Source organism: Chroicocephalus ridibundus, chromosome 3 (assembly GCF_963924245.1).
Source record: "Chroicocephalus ridibundus chromosome 3, bChrRid1.1, whole genome shotgun sequence".
Taxonomy (NCBI): Eukaryota; Metazoa; Chordata; class Aves; order Charadriiformes; family Laridae; genus Chroicocephalus; species Chroicocephalus ridibundus.
The window spans coordinates 86743209-86763888 of NC_086286.1; the positions used below are offsets into that span (position 1 = coordinate 86743209).

General features: G+C 37.0%; 1 protein-coding gene across 9 annotated transcripts in view; it reads left to right on the forward strand.

Moving 5' to 3' along the window:
- EPHA7 (EPH receptor A7) overlaps window positions 1-20680 on the forward strand; it is a 217069-nt gene that overhangs the window by 124153 nt on the left and 72236 nt on the right. For 7 of the 9 annotated variants that reach the window (XM_063329956.1, XM_063329951.1, XM_063329954.1 and 4 more), the window contains exons 6-11: window positions 1664-1788; window positions 5246-5414; window positions 11180-11288; window positions 11980-12035; window positions 15944-16069; window positions 20334-20519. In XM_063329956.1, the coding sequence (XP_063186026.1) occupies window positions 1664-1788; window positions 5246-5414; window positions 11180-11288; window positions 11980-12035; window positions 15944-16069; window positions 20334-20519 (771 nt within the window). The remainder of the gene's footprint in view (window positions 1-1663; window positions 1789-5245; window positions 5415-11179; window positions 11289-11979; window positions 12036-15943; window positions 16070-20333; window positions 20520-20680) is intronic. The other 2 variants (XM_063329948.1, XM_063329950.1) reach the window with 1 other exon arrangement.

The following is a 20680-nucleotide window of genomic DNA, read 5'->3' on the forward strand; positions in this document are numbered from 1 at the left end:
CTATGCTCTTTAAATTAAATAGAGGAAAGTGCATGTGCTAAAGAATATTAGAATAGTAATTATTCTAATTAGACTTCAAGGTGAATGGTAACAGAGAAAGTGAAAAATAACAGAGAAAGTTCACCTGCTTTTTGCATGGGATAGGAATCCCATAAATAAATATATCCTATATATAATAATCCCATATAAAAATATCCCATATTTAAATAACAGAGAAACTTCACCTGCTTTTAGCATGGGATAGGAATCCCATTATCTGAAGACTGCACATCATTTTACATAGTGAAAGCTTTATATACAGTTCTGAAATAAGGTTGTTCTTTTTTTTAACCTAGAAAAAAATTAAAATTTTCCAAATTTTTGTTCAAACATTCAAGTATAGAATCAGTACTAGATTATATACTTGAAAAAGATATAAATAAATTTATCTCTAATTTTCATTTCCTCTCCTGTGTCCGAATCTGCTCTCTGAGTATGATCAAATTCCTGCTTTTAACTGCAGGGGCCTGCGGATCAGGTCCTCTCTTTATCTATCTTTTGCATGAACAGTGTTACACCCTGGATTTATTTCTATTGAATTGAAAGTGAACAAGGCAAAGTTTGCATGGTTTCAATGCATTAGTTGTTTTTTGAAGAGCTATAGTTTTACAGGACTTCTGTGCTCCAGTAGGCATATAGGCATTTATGTATGTTTGAAGAAAAGTGTTGATGTTGGGCCTCCTTTGGAACTTCACATCAGCAGGAAATCTGCTGTCTTTCTTTTTTATTAAACATGAGCTAAACTGATAAAGCAAGTTACTTTTGAAGTCTCTGACATTTTATTACACAGTCTTTTAAACAAGAGTCAATGGCTCTATAATGCTGGTACATTGTGGTTTGTTTGTTTGTTTGTTTTTAATTTCAAAAGGTTCTTGTTTGTGGGTGATGTTTATTAGGAAATTCTGTGTGTATATGTGCATGAATGCAAGTGTGCATGTATGTATATCTCTGTAAAGTAAGGTAGAGGAAGACAGTGTCTCATTTATTTCATAAGATCTATGTCTTAAATTGTCTCACACTTTCAAAAAATGCCAAGACCAAATATGGAAACTTCAGCTCTAAAGAGACAATGTCCTGGAAAGGTTCGAACTAATGAAAAAGAGGGGGTTTAGTCTCTTAACAAAGTTGTTTTCATCACCCAGTCGTGTAATAATCAGTGTGACAGATTATTTTTTAAACAGAATTGGAATCAGTTACATGAAATCAGCATAAAACGTGATTTTGTCTCTAAAACATTATTTTTCTTGTTATGCGCATTTCAGAAGCATATGCAATAAATATTTAGACTCTTAATTTACCACACATCAATCTAAAAATCTACTTTCCTATCTTAATCAGAATTAATTTGCTTAGTTGTTATTCCTATCCCATCAATCTCAGTTTTGCACCAAGTTGAACAATGCCAGTTTTTGCTGTTTGCACTTTAATTTGATTTCTATTCTAAGTTTATGAACAGTAATAGGGTCCTGCTTGAATATTCATTAGCTTTGAATTGTGAGCTATGAAAAGGTGCTTTCTTTTACCTTAATGAAAGTGGCTCAGCATGGGGCAGATCAGTAATGACATTTGATTTTAGCATCCAACAAATTTGCTTTTTATTTATTGACACTTCTTGTCCAAACAGCTCCCTCGCAAGTTAGTGGAGTAATGAAAGAGAGAGTGCTGCAGAGGAGCGTGGAGCTTTCCTGGCAGGAACCAGAACATCCCAATGGAGTCATTACTGAATATGAAATCAAGTATTATGAGAAAGTAAGTGCTAAGATTATCTGTAATGTACAACAATGTGCTGTGTGCTTCGTGTTGCCTTGCTGTGTTGTGGAACAATGTTAAAGCCATCAGCTATCAACTATCCTGTCTCTTCAAAGTCACAGTGATTTTGCTCGTTTTTAATAACTAGCGAATCCCTGCAATTATTATTGTTGTCATATATCTCATATGTTGTATTTTGGCATCCTAAAAATGAAACATGCACTTGAAATCTGCTTTTTTTTTCCACTTTTTTTGTTTAATTATTAAGTTGGACTTAGATATTTTACCATGATAGTTGTGATTTTTCTGTCTTTTCTACATTGTGTTTAAAGCTTCTTTCATTTACTTCTCTGTCACTGTAATCCAGTCTTGAGATGATATATCAAATACAACTCTTGTCTGCATTTGGTATTTCCTTATGAGCTGGGCAGCTTCGACCTGATGTTTGAAAACTTCCAAAGCACTTCCTACAGTTTCAGCTGATAAATAGTCCTTATTTGTCCTTTTAAGAAGTCCCAGCATTGGGAAATTTATTTTCCAATTGTTCTCTCAACACAATAATGAATCGAGGGCTGCTTTTCAATAGTACATGAAGTGATCTCTGTTTCTGGTAGAGTGAAATTGCAATCTTATTGATGTCAGTCAGAGTTTTCCCATTCATTTCAGCGTGTCTAGGGCTTCATTCAGGATAACTTTGAAGTACTCCGGAATAAAAAAATTCTGACAAGCATATAAGTAGGGCCACATGCAACCGTAAGCTGGATGAAAGCAGAGTGAAGGCAGGTTGTGTAGCTACATGTTTGTCATGGGACCCGGACTAAGTGTGGCTCCTCCACATTCCCTGGGAAATTTTCTGTAGCACATAACATATTCCTAATTTTTAAAAAAAACATTCTGTGAGAAAAAAGAAAGAATTAAAATGCAAAGAAATGAACAAAGGAGCTCCTTTGTGATCATTTGTGAAGACATTTCATCTCTTCAAACAAGGTAATAGTACCTCTATATCAAAAAGAGCACGTCAGCTTACTAGGTAACGTAGAATTAGGTAAATTCAAACCAGATTGGATCTAATATCAAGTGTCACATCTAATTCTCAGTATTGAATTACACAAATATAATTATCAAAAGATCTTCATATGATTTGGGAAGGGAATAAAATGTTTATTTGTCAATAAATTGTCCCAGTTTAAGTTGTTCACTTCAATGACTCTTATAACAAAATTTACCAGATATGTACAGATAGCTAAACAATATTTTTAAAGAATTTTACTAATTTTAGCAGGACATTTTTCTTCCTCAAGCATTTATTTATGCACACACGCACACAAATAAAGTCCATGCATTTAAAAAAAAAAAATTATATATTTACCAAGAGCAAAACAATTCTCCACACAATATCAACCTCAAAACCCAAATTTCAAACAAAAAAAAGATGTTTCTTTTTATATGCGAAATAGTTCTTAGTCTGTTAAAATGAAATACATAATTTAAATAGGTACCGGAAGATGACAGAAAAATGCACAAGATAGACTTTTCATAAAATTATAACTTTTAGAATGTAGCTTTTAATATTTTCCCTATACATTCTTATTACTTGAAATAATCAGCAGAATTTCATTGCCAGTTTCCGATGTTTGCAAAGACAAGAACAGATGTTAAACTTCTTTTGTAATGGAAGGAAACCTACCAGTATTATACTTATTATAGTGAAATTAATTTCACTTATTATTACAGTGAAATTAATAAAAGAAAAGAAGCTTATCCTATGAACAGTCACGAATAAACTGAACTATATACCTTTAATTCAGTGAGACAATTTTAACACAAATGCTTAAATGCTTGCCTTCCTTCCAAAATAATGCTGTTTGGCTTGAAAAGTACTTCATAAGCTTCTTGCTCAGAATGAGAGAGGCAGCTTAAGTTTCGTTCCATTAGTTTAAAAGAAAAAAAAAAGTTCAGAACTTTCAGCTCTTTTTAGAGCCAAATTAAATCAAACATTTTTGTGGTTTTGAAATATTCTGATAAGTGCTTTTTTCACCTCTCACTTCTGGCTAGGGCTGGAATGGAAACTGCCTGAGATCTCCCAAGTAAGCCTGTCCTGTGAGATTTCTAGTGCAGGTTATTTTTGTTTCTTTTTTTATTTATTTATTTTGAATGCAAGAACTGTTGAAAATTCAAATAAGCCTCATTTATGCATCAGAACCCAAACTCTGAAATTCCACTGTGGCTTACAATCCCAAACCTGACTGTTTACACTTTTCTTAACACTTGTTTCTCATCTCTCAAGCATTCTTGTTCTTTCTCACATACCAACATACATTCCACCATGGTCCTCACTTACGGATGATTTAAACCCTCTTGGAGAAGATATGAAAAATTGCTGCTAGAGGAGCCGACAGGCTTGCTCAAATGACAGACTGGGCAAGACCCAGGAGAAGCCATTACTGAATCTCAGAAAAGAAATCATATATGTTGTATTTAACCCTGTAGTTCAGCAAAAGCCTTTGCTGCTTTACTGGCTGCGAAGGGGAAGGTTCTCCATCATTTTTAGCTGGTGAAGTGCTATTGAAATGAGTTACAGATTTATTCCTTCCTTCTGTATCTGTCTCATTAGCACTGTCTCGTACGGCTCCTGCTTCTCTGGTCATGTGGTGCATTCAGATGGTTAGTTAATTCATCTCTCTGCCCTTCAAATCAGGGTTGCATCTGGCACCGAAAATCAACAGGGCTGCACATATCTATGCTGAAAGATAATCTGGATCAGTAAATGTGATGAATAAGTAGAGCTTTTTGAATACTGTAATGATCTGTGATACAGCTTTTGTAGTATTTGAAAGTGAGTTATTACTCATAGGGTTTGTAATCTTGCAGCTTCAAATTTTGGGGGTGTCACACTGAGCTTCTTTCCCTGGATTATTCTTGATGCTTTAGAGTCAAAACCTGAGAAAAGACTAAAAGCCAGACGAAAAAATCTAAGTGAAAACTGAGTTAAGTACCTCAGAATTTGGTGCAAAATCAAGCCAGTTATACATTGGCAGTATTGTATTGGTGTTGGAAGCTAACAAGGGAAGGTGTTCTGATCATGAAAAAACAGATTTCCCTGTCCTTGAACTATTTAGACCCTGCAGATTCCCCTGGAAAGCTGTGGTCAAGCTATTTTCTCTTCCAAATTTCACAAAATGTAATCAGAGCCAAAGAAGCAATCATTTTATGTCTGGGTGTTTTATGAATAACAACACGAGCATCCCATTTGAATTTTATGTTACACTTAGAGCTCCTCATTGCATTGACAGTGTTTTGTAATACTCCACAGAGTATCCTTTATTTTTAACGTTGGTGAAAAAAGCATTCAACAAATTAGAATAAACTACCCAGGCTGGCTGTCAGTTGCTGATGTGCAACCACGATAAAATCTGACCTGTAAATGTCATTTAATCTTTTGTCTTATTGTTTCCAGGATCAAAGGGAGAGGACCTATTCAACAGTGAAAACCAAGTCCACTTCGGCTTCTATTAATAACCTAAAGCCAGGAACAGTGTATGTTTTCCAGATCCGTGCTTTTACTGCTGCTGGTTATGGAAATTATAGCCCCAGACTGGACGTTGCCACGCTAGAAGAAGCCACAGGTAAATGGTTAGATGTATAGGAAATTAACACTTTCAGTAGAAGTAGTAAGTAAGCAAGAAAGGAAATAGACATAGGCAATATTATTAAAACTAGAAAGAATGAAATTCTATGTGAAGGTAGATTTTTGGCATTGTATTTTGAAGGATGAGCTTCAATTTGTTGTTTTACCATAGAACTACAAATTACACTCTTAAAATTAGCCATATATGTAACATGTGAGGTTATTTTCTTCTGATGTCCTTGAAACACAAAGAATTTATTATTTTTTTCATTCAAATACACACCTCTTTTCCCCCCACAAGAGAAGCGAGTAGTAGCAAATAACCTTACTAGATTCTTCTCTAACAGGGAAGAGGAAGGAAGAGGAGATTTCAGCCCACAGAGGTTTCTACAGGTCATTTTCTCCCTGAAAAAAAAAACTTTATAGTTTGGGGTTTTTTTTATTTGTGTGTCTTGTTGTAAGCTGTATACATAAGCTGTATGTCCATCCTTAGTGTTTTTTGAGTTCATTGGCTAGTTTCAACTTGATTTAGTAAAGAAACAGAAGTCGCAAAGATACTAGGTTTCTTCAAGGCTCACATAATAAGTTGTGAGTTGTGTAAGGGAAAAACAACCTCTCAAAAACCCCCACAATGGAAAGTATGAAGCTGAAGTACAAGCTCTCTCAGTACAGTACACCAGAGAATCTGGCTGTGACATCTCAACAGAGGGATGACATTTTGTGAGAGCTTGCTCTTTCCTCGATGCTGAAACCAATCTTGTGCCCTTATTTGTCTAAAAATCACACTGATACCTTTTTTCCTCATCAAGGTAGATATGTGCATGCATGCTTAGAGAAAATCTGCCGCATTTTGGGTCTTCAGAAAGAAACTCTTACATCCCTGAGACCTGGCAGCCGTGAGCCCATTTACGGGAACTGCCTGTGTCCCCGCCTGCTTCACTGCTTTGTTGCAGACCCAAATTTGGTTACTCTGATTTGAGTCATTTCCTTCAGGTTGAGCTGCCTGACAGCAGGTCAACCAGATTTGGAGCTGAGAGTACACAGCCTACAGGTTCAAAGGGTACGGATGCCAACTCTGCTCTCAGCACTTTATGCAGCATATCTAAGGTGCGGACACACACTAGTGCTTCTTATTAATTGCAGCCAGGTGCCGCCTGAACAATTTGTGGGTATTCTCAAAACAAAGTAGTTAGGTCTTGATTCCACCTTGGTTCCACATGGAATATGAAAACTATCAATAATGAATAATACCACATATCTAACAGACATAATTGAAATAGTAATTATCATAATAGCAGCAATAAACTGTTATTACTAATATTATTAGCTCTGTGTCTGATAACATGCTTTCCATCCATCGAGTTCTGCTTTAGAAAGAGTCAGTAGCAGAATCCCCATTTTGCAGCATGGGAACCTGAGGTACAGCCTGAGGTACACTTCTTATTTTGAGTAGATTTCTGGAAAACAAATTGGAAGTCTGTCATAATAAGTCATAAGTTTCTGCTAATTAGCTAATTTGTTGTCCATAGTGGTTTAAAATTAGTAAACCAAAATGTTTTCCCAACGTTTCCTTAATTACCTGAGTATTTTTTATATAATGACAGTAAGCATACTGGTAGCCACCAGGAGTAGCAAAGATAATTTCAGAGGTAAACATATGGAAGATCAGGAAATCCTAGAATAAATCCATCACTGACCATGCTCACGTAGCCTTTTTCTGACTTGGGTGATGAAAAATTGCATATAAACCAATGACATACCAGCCAGTATGCACAGCAGATTTTTCTCTTGTCACAGAAAATTTTAAAAGGGGAATATTTTCCATTATCTTGATAGGACACTATAGAATATAATTCCCATCAAGGATAAACATCCACAATTTTCTGTACATGGTCTTCAGAAATAATTGAAATGTTGGTAAAATATTCATTAAATTTTCATTAAATTCTTCCAGAATTCTTTTACACAAAAATATTTGTTTCTCATACGTTATTTATAGTTTTATCAGAACCTGCAGGCTAATCAAATTAGGCTTTTGTTAACATTTTAAAGGAAGACCTTTATTGGGTCATTTTTAGGAAATATACCTCAAGTGAAGTACTGTACAGGTGAGCAGTAAACCAGTGTTATGCTACAGTTAAGAGGCATTGGCTTTTCATTATTCCAGTGAATTTCTGAATGTAGCTTTTAAATATGACAAAGTATTTTAAGAATATGTTTATATATATATGTAAAAACATGTATATAGTGACCATCTCAGTCAGCTAGTCATGTTGCCTACCCGAATTTCTCCTGGCACTTCAACTGGTTGGCACCTTTAGGTTGGTGCTGTTGATTAAGTAGATTTTCGTATTATGCTCTGGTTTCTGAATTGTGATTCTGAATTGTGGCATGGCCACTTTTCAATATTTGAGGAACGATGTCTTTTATATTAATATTTCCTGATATGTAAAATATGCATATTTTATACCTGTATTTGCACATATTGTACATGCATTGCATACATATTTATGTAAAACTTTCAAATTTATGAAGTAAAAATGCTTTATAAGGCAGGATATTTCTATTCCATTCTGTGTTTGCCACAGATCAAAGTACTTTAATCATTACTTTTTTTTTTTTTTACTGGAATCATTGCTGGTTATTAGAGGCACAAGTTCCTCAAGGAAGAAAATATAAATCCATAGAATAGCACTTAAGTGGTAATGTTATCTTTAGATTCACTGAAGTATTTAAAAGTTGTGTTAAATGACTTGTAGCCAGTGGATCTAAAGATGATCCTGCGCTTTTTGTAATTGAAAGGGTTTGCCACTCGTTACAGCTCTCACTGTTAGCACAACCTGTCGTGAAGATTTTGCTTTTTCCTTTTGCCATTAATCGGTTTAAATCAAGAAAGGTTGAAGTAATATGTAAATGTAAAAATTTATTCCTAATGCCTGAAATAACACTACTACAAATTTTTATAGAAAACACAAAGAATAATATTTAAGAAAGTGATATTTGGCCTACATGAATCCAGTTTATCATTAAAACTTTCATGGTGGACTTCATCAGGAATTCTTTTCTGCAAATCATACATTTCAGGCTGCTTGCATGAGAAAATGTTGCTGGAGGAGCTGCGCAGCTTTCAGACCTGATCTCCTTTTTTAAATCCTCCAGGGTGTTTGGATATCCATTCCCCATCCCTCCAACCATGTACTTAAAAAGTGGGTTTGACTCCTTTATTGAGTATTATGAGTATTGCCTCATTCATTTGGATATGCAAATACCATAACATTATGCTATTTGGATATGCGAACAACATAATCATAAGATTAGGTATCACCTGTAGCTGATTGCCCGAGTACTAGGTCCCTGTCTCGCCCTCTGGGTCTGAGCACAGCGTAAGCAGAGGTAAGGGCAGACTTCCCTGTCCTGCTGGTGGTTCCTTGCCATCAACGGTGTGGCAGCACCAGTGACAGGTAACCATGCCGTGGACCCCCTGAAAGGATCATCTGCACCCCAAAATAGTTCCTCTAAGGACAATCTAGGGTCTTTATTTCTGCCAAACCCCAATGATCATTACAGAAGTTGGTTTTTGAATCACACACTAACAGAATGAGTTCGTCACACAGAAGGGAGAAGCAGCACAGAGTACCTCAACAGGGGCAGATGTCTTACACTGCTGTCACTGAAATCATACCAGACCATGCCCACAATCATGCCCTTTTTTTCTAGAAGACGTAAAAATACATCACACATTGCATGCTGCCTATTTTACCGGTTGCCCAGTGTACCATGCACCCAGGATTTTCCAGAGACCACATTTCATTCTCGGCCTGCTTCCAGAATGTGCCAGTAACCAGAATCTGTGAGGCACTTATGCAGAGCAACCCCCTCACATATGTCAACCCCTATGCATTCAATTTGGCTGCTAGATTAGGTGACAGGCTGGGATGGATATTTTTCCAGACTCTCTTAGATGGATGCAGCTTTGCGCCCTGGCCCTTGTGACAGGATGCTGCCTCTTCTCGACTTCCAAGTGAGGTTTGCACTGAAGTTCAAAGACATAAGGGAACAGTTTTAGGAAATGCTGTATTTTACATAAATTTGACATTCCCATGCTTAGGATTGTCTGCTTTGATGGCCTGATGATGCTACAGGAACTGAGTTATACTAGTTATGCCTGAGACATTACTTATTGCATGAGATAGTGACCACTGATTTCCTAAAAGTTCCACAGGTGGGATATATGCAGGTCTGCGGTAGCATCCTGCTGACCTGGGTATCTCAGAAAGTTATAGCTACTCAAAGATAAGCATTTGTTCTTTTCAGTTAAAGACCAATATGAATAATGAGATCTTCCTCACCTGCATGGGATAGAACACAGAAAAATTACACAGTTTCTTTAGGAAATAAAATTGAGGGGGTGGGATGGGGAGGAAGTGGAGGCGGGGGATTTCCCTCCAGTGCAGATTATACGATATCTGTGCAGTATAGAAAGGGGTTAGTTATTTTGAGGGGGAAGCAGTTGGTACAGGTCAGTGTCGGTGACAAAATAAATCGTGTTGATTAGCTCACTCCTCCCAAGACAGAGCAAAGAAAAGACTGGCTTACTTGTTTCTATGGGAACCTGTGAAGTCTGCAACAGGAACCTGATTCTGTGGAATTCATAAAATCCTCGTGTAGACATTCCTGTTCAGTTACCACTACCAGCAGTTAACCATATTAACATACCATCTACAATTCAGTTAATCAGCTATCAGTTCAGTTTCCTATTTTATTTTTTTTCCCTTTCATCTCTCTGCTGCTTCCAGATGACTCACACTTTCACAGTCCCTTGCTCAGCATCGCTGCCTGATGTGTCCTCCTCTATTCTCAGTCTCGTGGGCTAGATCCTCACTGTTACAAACCAGCGTAGCTCCATAGAGTTCAGTAGAGCTGTGCTCATTTAACGCAACTGAGTACATGGCCGCCCTCATTAGATGTTGGGCAAGCAATGTATTTAACAAACCTCGAGGTTTCTCAGGCTAAGTATTTACATCCTCAGTTTATATTAATGTGACATGCATACATTTGCATATATTAATAGCATTGGCATATCTGAATAAAAAGAGCGATAATGGGTGGATATTTTAGCATGTAAATTCTCTGAAGCGTGGAGAATTCCATTTTGTATATGTGGAAGTACCTTTTTGTTGCTAACAGAAACAAATGATAATTAATATAGCAATTTACAATGATTAATAGCAGTAAGAGATAGAAATATGCTAAGAAAGCTGTGTTAATAGGTAGTGTTTCATCTCTAACATTCTTATACTGAAGATACTATTTCCTTGGGTGTCACCAAAGTCATATCAAACAGTTTTAGAGGGGAGGCTACAAGCAGAGCTCTTTGGGGATTATTCTCCTACTGTCCCCCCTTACAGGGATATCCAGGTATTCCCTTTTAGGAAGGACTCAACCACTGAGCAGAACAGAAGGCAGGGCAGCAATAGGAGGGAGTGGAATTGGCCGGTGCTGGCTTTCGGCTAATGGCTGTACCATTTTGACCAAGTCAGTTACAGCGTAGCTCCTTTTTATTCCCTGTAGAAGATCGTTAACTCATCCAGCACTTGGATTAATTTCCAGTGGAGGCCCTTCTTTAGATGAACTTTATCAATGTAATAGTTTCAGGCAAAGGTAAACTAACAGTCTGCAAATCCTGGCAGTTGACTTAGTTTTTTGCAGCTCCTTTGTAGGGAATAATTTTAAACTAATCTCTGCTCTGTGTTGTGTTTGTAGCCACGGCTGTTTCCAGTGAACAGAATCCTGTTATTATCATAGCTGTGGTTGCTGTGGCAGGAACCATCATTCTGGTCTTCATGGTGTTTGGATTCATCATTGGGCGAAGGTATTGCACCTTACATTGGCATAAGCACATCTGGCCCCACTCTTGTGAACTCTTGAGACACAGTCTAATCTGGGATAGTAATTTGCAAAACTGAAACAGAAGTCGTTTTTAGTACGGACAATTTTTATTTAAATCCTGTTATCAATTATTCAGTTCGTCGTCTTACTTTGGCAAGACACACTTAAATCAAGGTGTTCTTTTTGTCCTATGTAAATGTGCTGTAAAAGGAACCCCTAGCAGGTTCTTTACCTGTACTCCTCAAAGTCCCTCTTTCTGTTCAGTTTTCTCATATGGAGAAGTCTGACACTTTATCTGATCAGCCTTTAAATGACTTTACATTCAAGAAAAAGAGGCACAGCAGTAAGTTTAAGAATATCCTCATGTAAAACAGTGTTCTACTTTCAAGTTCTTTAATCCTCTGTTTTATCCATAGAAGCTTTTCACCAGAACTAGAATTTTCTCTTTAGAACCTGTCCCAACTGGTATTTGATACAAAAGCCTTTTGATTGCATCTGTTCATGATTTATTTAAAACTCTGCTGTCAAGAGAATTATAGCTGAAACTTTCAAAGGGCCTACAGGAGTTAGGTGCTCAGTGCCTGAAAATCCCATCCTGCAAAGCTGATGTCAGGACTTTAGATGTGAGGAAGTAAATCATTATTTACCAGTAAAACTGGAGTCTTTCTTTTCAGGCATTGTGGCTACAGCAAAGCTGATCAAGAAGGGGATGAAGAACTTTACTTTCATTGTAAGTGTTTTGCTTTTTTTTCCCCCCTTTCAAAAATTCCCAACTGCAATTGTGTAAACAATATAAAAACAACCCTCTATGAAAGACAAAGCCATAAAAAATTTAAAAATGCTGTGTAAACAACAAGTGGGAAGTTAAGCAGTGTAAAAATGTGACCTACAAAAAACGAATGCAGATTAAAGTCAATGTTTCTCACACAGACAGTTTTATTTCTATACATGTGTATAATATACTGTTGTTTTCATTCTGCTTTTTTTTTTTTGTTCTTTTGGTTGCTTTGAATATGTTTCACACTGTCCTAATGATCCCTCTGAGGTGCAGCATTTGAGAGACCTTTGGCTAAGTGACTAGATGATCTTTACCTCAGGCAAACTTTAGATTAAGAAAGTGTGGGTCCCTGCATCACCCTAACAATGAAGCCAATCTGCTCAGAAGCTGCTTTCTGCTACTGTGAATACCATAGCATCAATATTTACAAAACATAATGTCCTTAAAACCAGAATATTTAATATGAGAAGAAAGGTCAGCTACTTCGTTACTGTTCTCTATTCTAGACCACTTGCCTAGCGAAGAATAGCACCTAAAGCCTCTCTTGTTAAAATCACAGCTACCATATGAATTTGTGCTAGAACCCTGGGAAAATTCAATAAAAAAACATCTTTCTTGCGTTAATTACAATTGAAAATTAAAGGGGAGAGGAAGACTTATGCAAAAATAGTTTCAGTTTTATCAAAATATTGTTTAAAAACTTTCTTATTTTAGCCTTTTCTCATTTCAGTTGTAATATCATTTTGACATAAGAATTTGAAAGCGTTTTCATTTCTCCTAGAATCAGTCATTAACTCAGGAAATATGGTAAAACTAAGTTGCAGAATGACTTTGAGCATCCAAAATTGCAAAATCACGTAAATAGAATTAAACTGAATCTAAATTCTGACACAGAACAATGTATGGGTTTCCAGATATCAACAGAACTTGCAATTTAGTCATGCTATGCTGTATGTAGCCTTTGTTGTCTAACGATAATTGCAGCTGTAGCTTAAATCCATCAGTTTGGATTTTTTTAATGAAAGCAATATGGTTTATCTTATTTTACATACTTTAAAATCATGAGCTATTTTCAGAAAGTAATGTCACATGGAGAGCGAAGTAGCCACTAGTCAGAAATTTGTAGCATCTTCTCAATGCATGTCTCTTTAAATGAGTAGTTCTAGCCAAAGCTCCACTCAAATTCGGATCAAGGTTTCTGTTTCACCTTTCTGCCCTGAAAAAATCAGATCAGCTGGTATTTGTTCATGCTCCCTGAGTTTGGGTGTGTTGCTACCTAAATGATTTCGTTTAAATGCAGTGTGTTAAACTTAGTAGTGACATTATTGCAGCTTTAGTCAATCAATTCATAATCTGTGCAAGAAAGGTGGAAAATAATAATGGGATAAGAATTATTTATCGTGCACTTTGCAGTGCAGCTGATTTTAAAGAATTCATCAAAAAATCTGATGTTACTTAAATGTTATTATTCTGGGAGTGATGGATTTGAAATTTGCTCTCATGGATGCATTATAAGCTTTTCATGTCTTCAGAAGAGCTACTGCTTTCACTGTTAAAGTCCTCATTATGTCCTTGAAAGAAAAGATCAGCTACGTATTCCTGTATTTCAGTATACAAACAAAAGGAATATGCTAGCTAAATAATTCCTTGCCTCGTCTCCATTATCTGTGACATTTTTTGTTTCAGTGAAAGTGTAAATGAATTAATATGAAAGCTTCTACTTGATGATTAATAGTTGATCTAGAAATGGTGAGATTTTATAAGTGCTCATTTCCCTCGTTTTGCTTTCAAGAAATCTGGTTATCCAGCAAATCACTCAGAACAGTTAGCATACACAGTCTTCTTAAAATCATAGTACAAAATATAAGTCACTGTTTGTCAAGCTACTTTTTCATCATCTGCTGATTGAAGGTATAGTGTTTAATTTTATTGGGCAACCACGTACAGAATTAGATGGAACCCAGTGCTGTGGTCACCAGATTGGTCACTGAGCTGTAAACACCAGTGCCGCGTCCTTTTGCTCTGTAACATCTAGACAACCTTCCGTGCTGAGGTACCAGATTGGATTCTCAAAAACGTAACTTACAAGAAGCACTTACTTAACATAAAAACTTACAAGTAACCATTTTTTTTAAACCAGGTTCCAAAGCACTGTATTTAATAGAGTATCATATATTTAATTTCAGTCCCCCTCAACTCTCTGTGACCTCGAGCGCTACACTTGAAGATACAAGTACAATGGAGGAGTTTAGTCAAGCAATTCAGATTTATATTTGGTTTCCTCCTACCATTTTCTTCTAACAATGTCTTCAAATCTAGGCCAGCATTATTTCACGTTGGTATGCCAGGATAGCCCTGGCCTGTCAAAATGTTTTGTGACAGCTTGAATAACGAACCATCAGAGGGCCACTTGAGATTCGCAAGGTTACCTCCAATCCAAGCCCCTTATCACAAACACAAGAGGATGGTTCCTTCTCCATCTCCCTGCCTAAAAGCACTATTATAGGAGGTTAACCTATTGCTTTCTTCTCGTTTTCTCTAGTCATTTTTGGTTTTAAGAAATAAATATCTGTCACTTTAAAAATGTGTGGTATTATCAAAGCAATTGGAAGAACAACTATTAAAATACATAATATGGCAGATAATAACATCTGGGCAACACTTCAAATAATTTCTCTGGATGTAAATTCATTAGATTACTCAAACAATTTCTCTGGCTTTTTCCTTCTTATGAGGGTTTGAGGATTTTTCAGTCAGTAATATCATCTGAAGCATAAATACACATGATTACTAAGCTAGTTTTCAATATATTTTCAAATTTAAAATATTTTTTGTTCAATTAAAAGATTACAAAGCAACCATAATGATATATGTTTTGTATTGACTTTTGATCCTATTCGTGTGTATCAGTATATCAATTAGCAGAGGAACATTCTTGCATTTTCAAGTTGAGTTTTAATTCACTGATTTAATTAAAGCTCAGGACTGTAATCCTTGTGAGCTGAATTTATTTCATAAAAAATGCTTGATTAATAGATTTCCAGGGTTGCTCTACTTTCACCAGAAGTTGCTACTTTCACCAGAAGAGCAAAAAGTAAATTTCCTGACTCTGCAGCAAACTGAGGGAAAAAACCTACATGCTGGCCGGAGTGCCAGAGAGTGCCTGAGTTGCACCAAGTGGAAGACAGAAAGAGGGAGCAAAACCCAGACTGCTGCGTATTATTCACTTAGGTGCTTGAGAGAGGGAATAATTGTGCCACAGAGCCCAGTTTCCCTTCCCAACAGCCTTTAGAAGTTGGCTACAAGTGTTTCTCATGTTCATATTTTAGTGCAAGAAACATTTAGCTTGGCTATTGACACAGTCTGTAAATAATATTCAGCAGTTTAAGCAAATTGAAGTAGGTGGAGAAGCCTTTCTAATCCTGCGAGAAGACAGAGATAACATAAAAAAATGATGGTTACGCAACCTGGGAAAAGAGAATAAGCTGTCCTTACACAGAAGAGAAAGTTTCACCTTCCTCTGTTGGTCCTTTACCCCTTCCCCTGCTTTATTTTCACTCCCACTCAACCCTTGCATTTTATTCCATTGAGCACTACTTAATATTTATTATTTCTTTCACTTCAAGGTGGAGATGCAGGTGCTAATGTTAGTCATTTTTAGAGATGGGGTTGTGTACTTGTGTCAGCATGCTTGCAGATGATGCCTAAAACTAAAGTTGCCTCTCAGAACGGCTCTGACTCAGGCAGTGTGGAAGCAGGTTCAGTCTTCCAAGGAGCACTCTGCATAATGAAATTCCTGGGCTGACTGCACAATAAGTGCCTTTGCTTCATCACAGTCATGCTTTCTTACATCATTACAGTTAAATTTCCAGGCACCAAAACCTACATTGACCCTGAAACCTACGAGGACCCAAATAGAGCTGTCCATCAATTCGCCAAGGAGCTAGATGCCTCTTGTATTAAAATCGAGCGTGTGATCGGTGCAGGTAAGGCTGCCGTGGCTTCCTGATTCAACTGTTCCATTTAGCCGGGATCGAAACTCATACATCATAATGACAGGCGAATAATTATACCTCGAGTATAGAAGAATTTTTGCATTTGCCAGAGTGGTTAAGAGCAATGAAGCTGCACTGGCTTCTAAAATGTAGAAACAAATAGGGGGAAAAAAAACCAATAAAACCCCCAAATAAATAAGTAAATGAAGAGTCTTGCTTGACATTGAAAGCTTGTGGGTTTCTAATTCTGTGTCTGCTGTTAAAAATGTAATTGCGGGGAGGGGGGCAGTTTTGCTGCCTATTATTTACTGTCAGAGTAAAGGCGTTAGGCATGAGTGCAAATTCTGCTCGCTTTCCTTTTGCAAGAGGGCTTTTTGACCTCGGAATTTTTGTTCATGTGAGTAAGAAAAACTGGCTGCAGCACAAAATCTTAAATAGAGACTTGGAAGGTCTTGTTTCTGTATAACAAAATCTTCCCTAAGGCTGTTTTTTGTTCTACCATTTTTCTTTTTGATATTTTATGAATACAAAAAGTTATTGTTTAACTTCTCATGACTGATTGTAATTGCACCAGCATTACATTGCTTTTCTTCCTCTTGAACTGTCTACCACCTACTTAAGCCATGGTGTTCATGCTCTAAAAAGGCAGTTTCATTTGTTTGCATTAATAAGATATGTGACATTTTTATTGCACCACTCCATGTAGTGAAATTAAGTTTCCGTGGGTAAGAAAAATATCAAATACTTTGGATTCCTGGAGGAAATGTTCTTTTGCTTTCCTGTTGTTTTATAAAAGTATTAGTAGAATACTTTTAAAATCACCCTGTAGTTTGGCATGCACTGTAAATTACATACTGTGGTATTATTTTAAAAGAGAAGTTTCTCTAAAATAAGCTAGTTTACCTGTAAAGAAATCTTCACTCTTAGAATTCACAATGCCTCTTTAAAGTAATCTCACTCATGTTGAATCATGTGTTAATCAAGGAGTAGTAGCATTGAAATTAATGACACTGCTGAGCAAATTATTTCTTCAGATGCGTAAGAGCATAAGAATCCAGCCCTTGCTAACTAGTAATTTTTGTGATGCTAGAATGGCAGCGTCTCTTCTAACAAGTACACAACATATAAGATTTAAACTCAAGATTAGCACAGAAAAAACACTGAGCTTTATCTTTTGCTTTGGGTTAAAAAACTACCAGCATAGCAACAATTCAGAGCACAAAGACATATTCAGTTGGACTTTGCCAATGCCTTCTGAGCAAAACACTGAAAACGCTTCAGTTGCAGAGTATACAGTTTAAAACGTATTTTCACTGTTATGACAGACTAATTCCAGAATGTTAATCTTGTTGACTGCAGATTAATTTGTTCTTGTTTTTAATGAGTATAACTGATAGCAAAAAAACTAACGTGTGTTAGTGGTCCTTCTGCAGAAAGTTAATTAGAAGTGCTGTCATGAAAGCGTGTTGTGTATGTGGTTTAGCTATGGCTTTAACCTGTTTATGTAGGTAGCAAATAGGAGTGCAATGAAATGTAGTTCAGGAACAACAGAATGTTAAAGACCCAAAGAAGCAGCTGAAACTCATACATCAAAGAAGAATATAGAATTTCTACTAGTGACAGCACCAGAAAAGCCACTTAGCAGTCTCAATACGCACCAGCAATGCTGGCCACATCAACTATTGAGTAATGCCATGTCTCTCTCAGACAAACAGGGTGCAAGTATGCTTGTGCTCAATTTACATGAGGGATATGTGCTTTCCTTGCCAACATTTTCATTACCATCCTGCTGCGGCCACCTGTCAGATACAGAATATGGTGTCCACTATGTTGAGTCCTGGTTCGTATCACACATCCTTTGTTTATGCCTCTTCCTTGTTGACATGCTGAGCTAGTGGCTGTGTAGCTGCGCACTATTCCCACTCTTGTTGTCATATTTTCTGGATCCTTTCTGGGCATCATTTCAGATGAATATACTATTTTCTTGTGAATAAAAGTAGTTCATTGGCTAGCATCCCGGCCTGAAAGGCATAGCATACGAGTTCAAGTTTCTGGTTTGCCTGAGTGTGAGTGATCTGCTTTTGGAAATCAATCAAAATCAGATCACAGGGAGCTGGAAAGGAGTTAAGCCTTAGTGTCTCCTGTGCCAAGTAACCTAATTACCTGGCTCTGAAGTATTGCATAGACACACACACTTATACTCACGTCTTGTTTTCAGTGTGTAACAAAAATAATTTTGTAAGGTACCGCTAGAGAAAATTTTTATCCTTTAGTAAGTTCTTGTGGCTAGGAGCAGTGAGTGAGGTGAGTGGTGAATTCATTAATAGTCACCCATATTGCCGCTGAAGTGCAGGAAGGAGGTTAAGGCACCAAGCTAAGGGCATGAGCAGCTGGTTGTTACGTATGTCCTTGCCTCATGGTATTCATAGCTATGATGTGTATATTCAGACCACGACTCCGGTGCCCAAGGATGGTTGGGGCTAATGCCTCACCTGTGCTGGCAGGAACAGTTGTACTCTGCCTGGCCAATCAGCTCAGGTACAGTACAGTGTTAAAAGAGGTATATGGAGCTGATTGGTGCTAACCTTAATTCAGCTAGCATAGAACAGGAGCAAGAGGAATTTGATTCAATATGCAGTCATCTTCTGTGAGATCCGTAAAATGAGCCATGCTGAGTGGAGATTTGCCCAAACAAGTCAGCTGGCAATATTAACATCTGGTCAAAGTTCTACGCTTGGAGAACTGTGAAGCTGAGGCCCAGGTACTGCTTTTTTTCCTTCTCTAACCTCTGCTGTTGGGGTGACAGGAGAACAGTAGTGTTGGTATGGTGACAGTGTCCTAAACAAGGTTTCTCAGAACTCATCCATTAGGACAATTACATCTACCTCTTCAGGCATTCACCCCCTTTTCCAAGCATACCTCTCCCCACTGACAGCCAGATGCCTTGCCAGTGTGTATGTGCACTTAAGTCCTGATCCCAACAGGTTTCTCAGAACCTCAGTATATGTCCTAAAGGGATTCACTAATCAAACTCTGTGTCAGTCTTTCCTAATTCAATCCTTTTTTTCAGCACTCACCCTAAAACGTGTCTTGCATGTAGGTGTGCCTGCATACTTGGGTATACTCAATAGCTTAAAGTTAAGGCACTCCACAGGTATGCAGGAGATAAATTTCAGACTTGATTTGATTTGGAGGAGGGACTTGGATCTGTATCTCCCATACTCCAGATAAATTTGCAAAATACCAGATTATTAAATATTTTTGTGATGAATCTTTCTCTTTTTAAAAAGATGTTCTTTTGCAATGAATCTTTCTTTTTTTAAAGAGATGTTACAAGATATATTACTACTCTTTTCTCCTATACATCCCAAGAGATTTTTTCTCCTGGATACAGAATAGGAGGTCTCTCTCTCTCTCTCTCTGCTGGCATGGCTGTGAGACAAGGGACAATCCTTAAAACTTTCACAATCTCAATAATAATGAGGGAGATGTTTTGCCATTCAGCTCCACATCTTGCATGCTTCCATCCTCTTTCTTGTCTGATGGAGTCCAATTTCTTCTCTCCCAGATTATGGTTGTTGAGGCTTTTTTTGTATTCTTGCTGGCTTTTTGGCCATTTTTTTCACATGCTTCTTCAAGTTCCAATTGTCTGTTAGTTTAGAAGCCTTTTACAAACTTCCAGTGTTTGCTTGTGTTTGTTTAATGTTACAAAATTATTATAAGTCACACCTTTCATTTCATAATCTGCAAAGTAAATTATCCTGCTTGAAGGTAATAATGTAGTGCTTCATTTAACACCATAATGATGTTAAATTAAAAGCAGCTCTGAAAGAGCTGCCTTTTGAAAGAAAAAAACCCATTGGATCTAAAGATAGCATGGAAGCCCGTAGAACAGAATGTCATTTTCACTTGGAAACAGTATTACTATTTCTGTAATAGTATTTTCTTATGAAAGCTACTTCATATTTATTTCCCATTTATGAAAAAATGTAACAAATTATTAAAAAGTCTTTTAAAAGATTCAAATAACAGTCCTATAGATTGGCTTAACGTGAAGTGTTTACTCCGTAAGGTACTCAATCAGCAATTCATTTAAGGTACGTGCCTGTCTTTGTGTTTCTAAGTAACCCATTTAAAGTGTGAACATTCACATATTAAATTTAAACACACACTTAGGCGGCTAGTTGAATCAAGGCCTAGAAAGAATATTGGTATTATAGTTGGAGTAATTCAGCATTGATATACTTCATTTTAGGAGAGTTTGGTGAAGTGTGCAGTGGGCGTCTAAAGCTTCCTGGCAAAAGAGATGTTGCAGTAGCCATAAAAACTCTGAAAGTTGGCTACACTGAAAAGCAAAGGAGAGATTTCCTGTGTGAAGCAAGCATCATGGGACAGTTTGACCACCCCAATGTTGTTCACTTAGAAGGGGTCGTTACCAGAGGTAAGCAGCGGCTCGATCTGTCAGTCAAATAACAACATAATGGCAGAAATTACTTTAGCTTATTCATGGTCAAAGATTCAAATTATAAACAGGCTGCACACTCCTAATGGATTTTCTCCTGATGCGTAACTAACTAAAACAATACTTACTTTATTCTACAA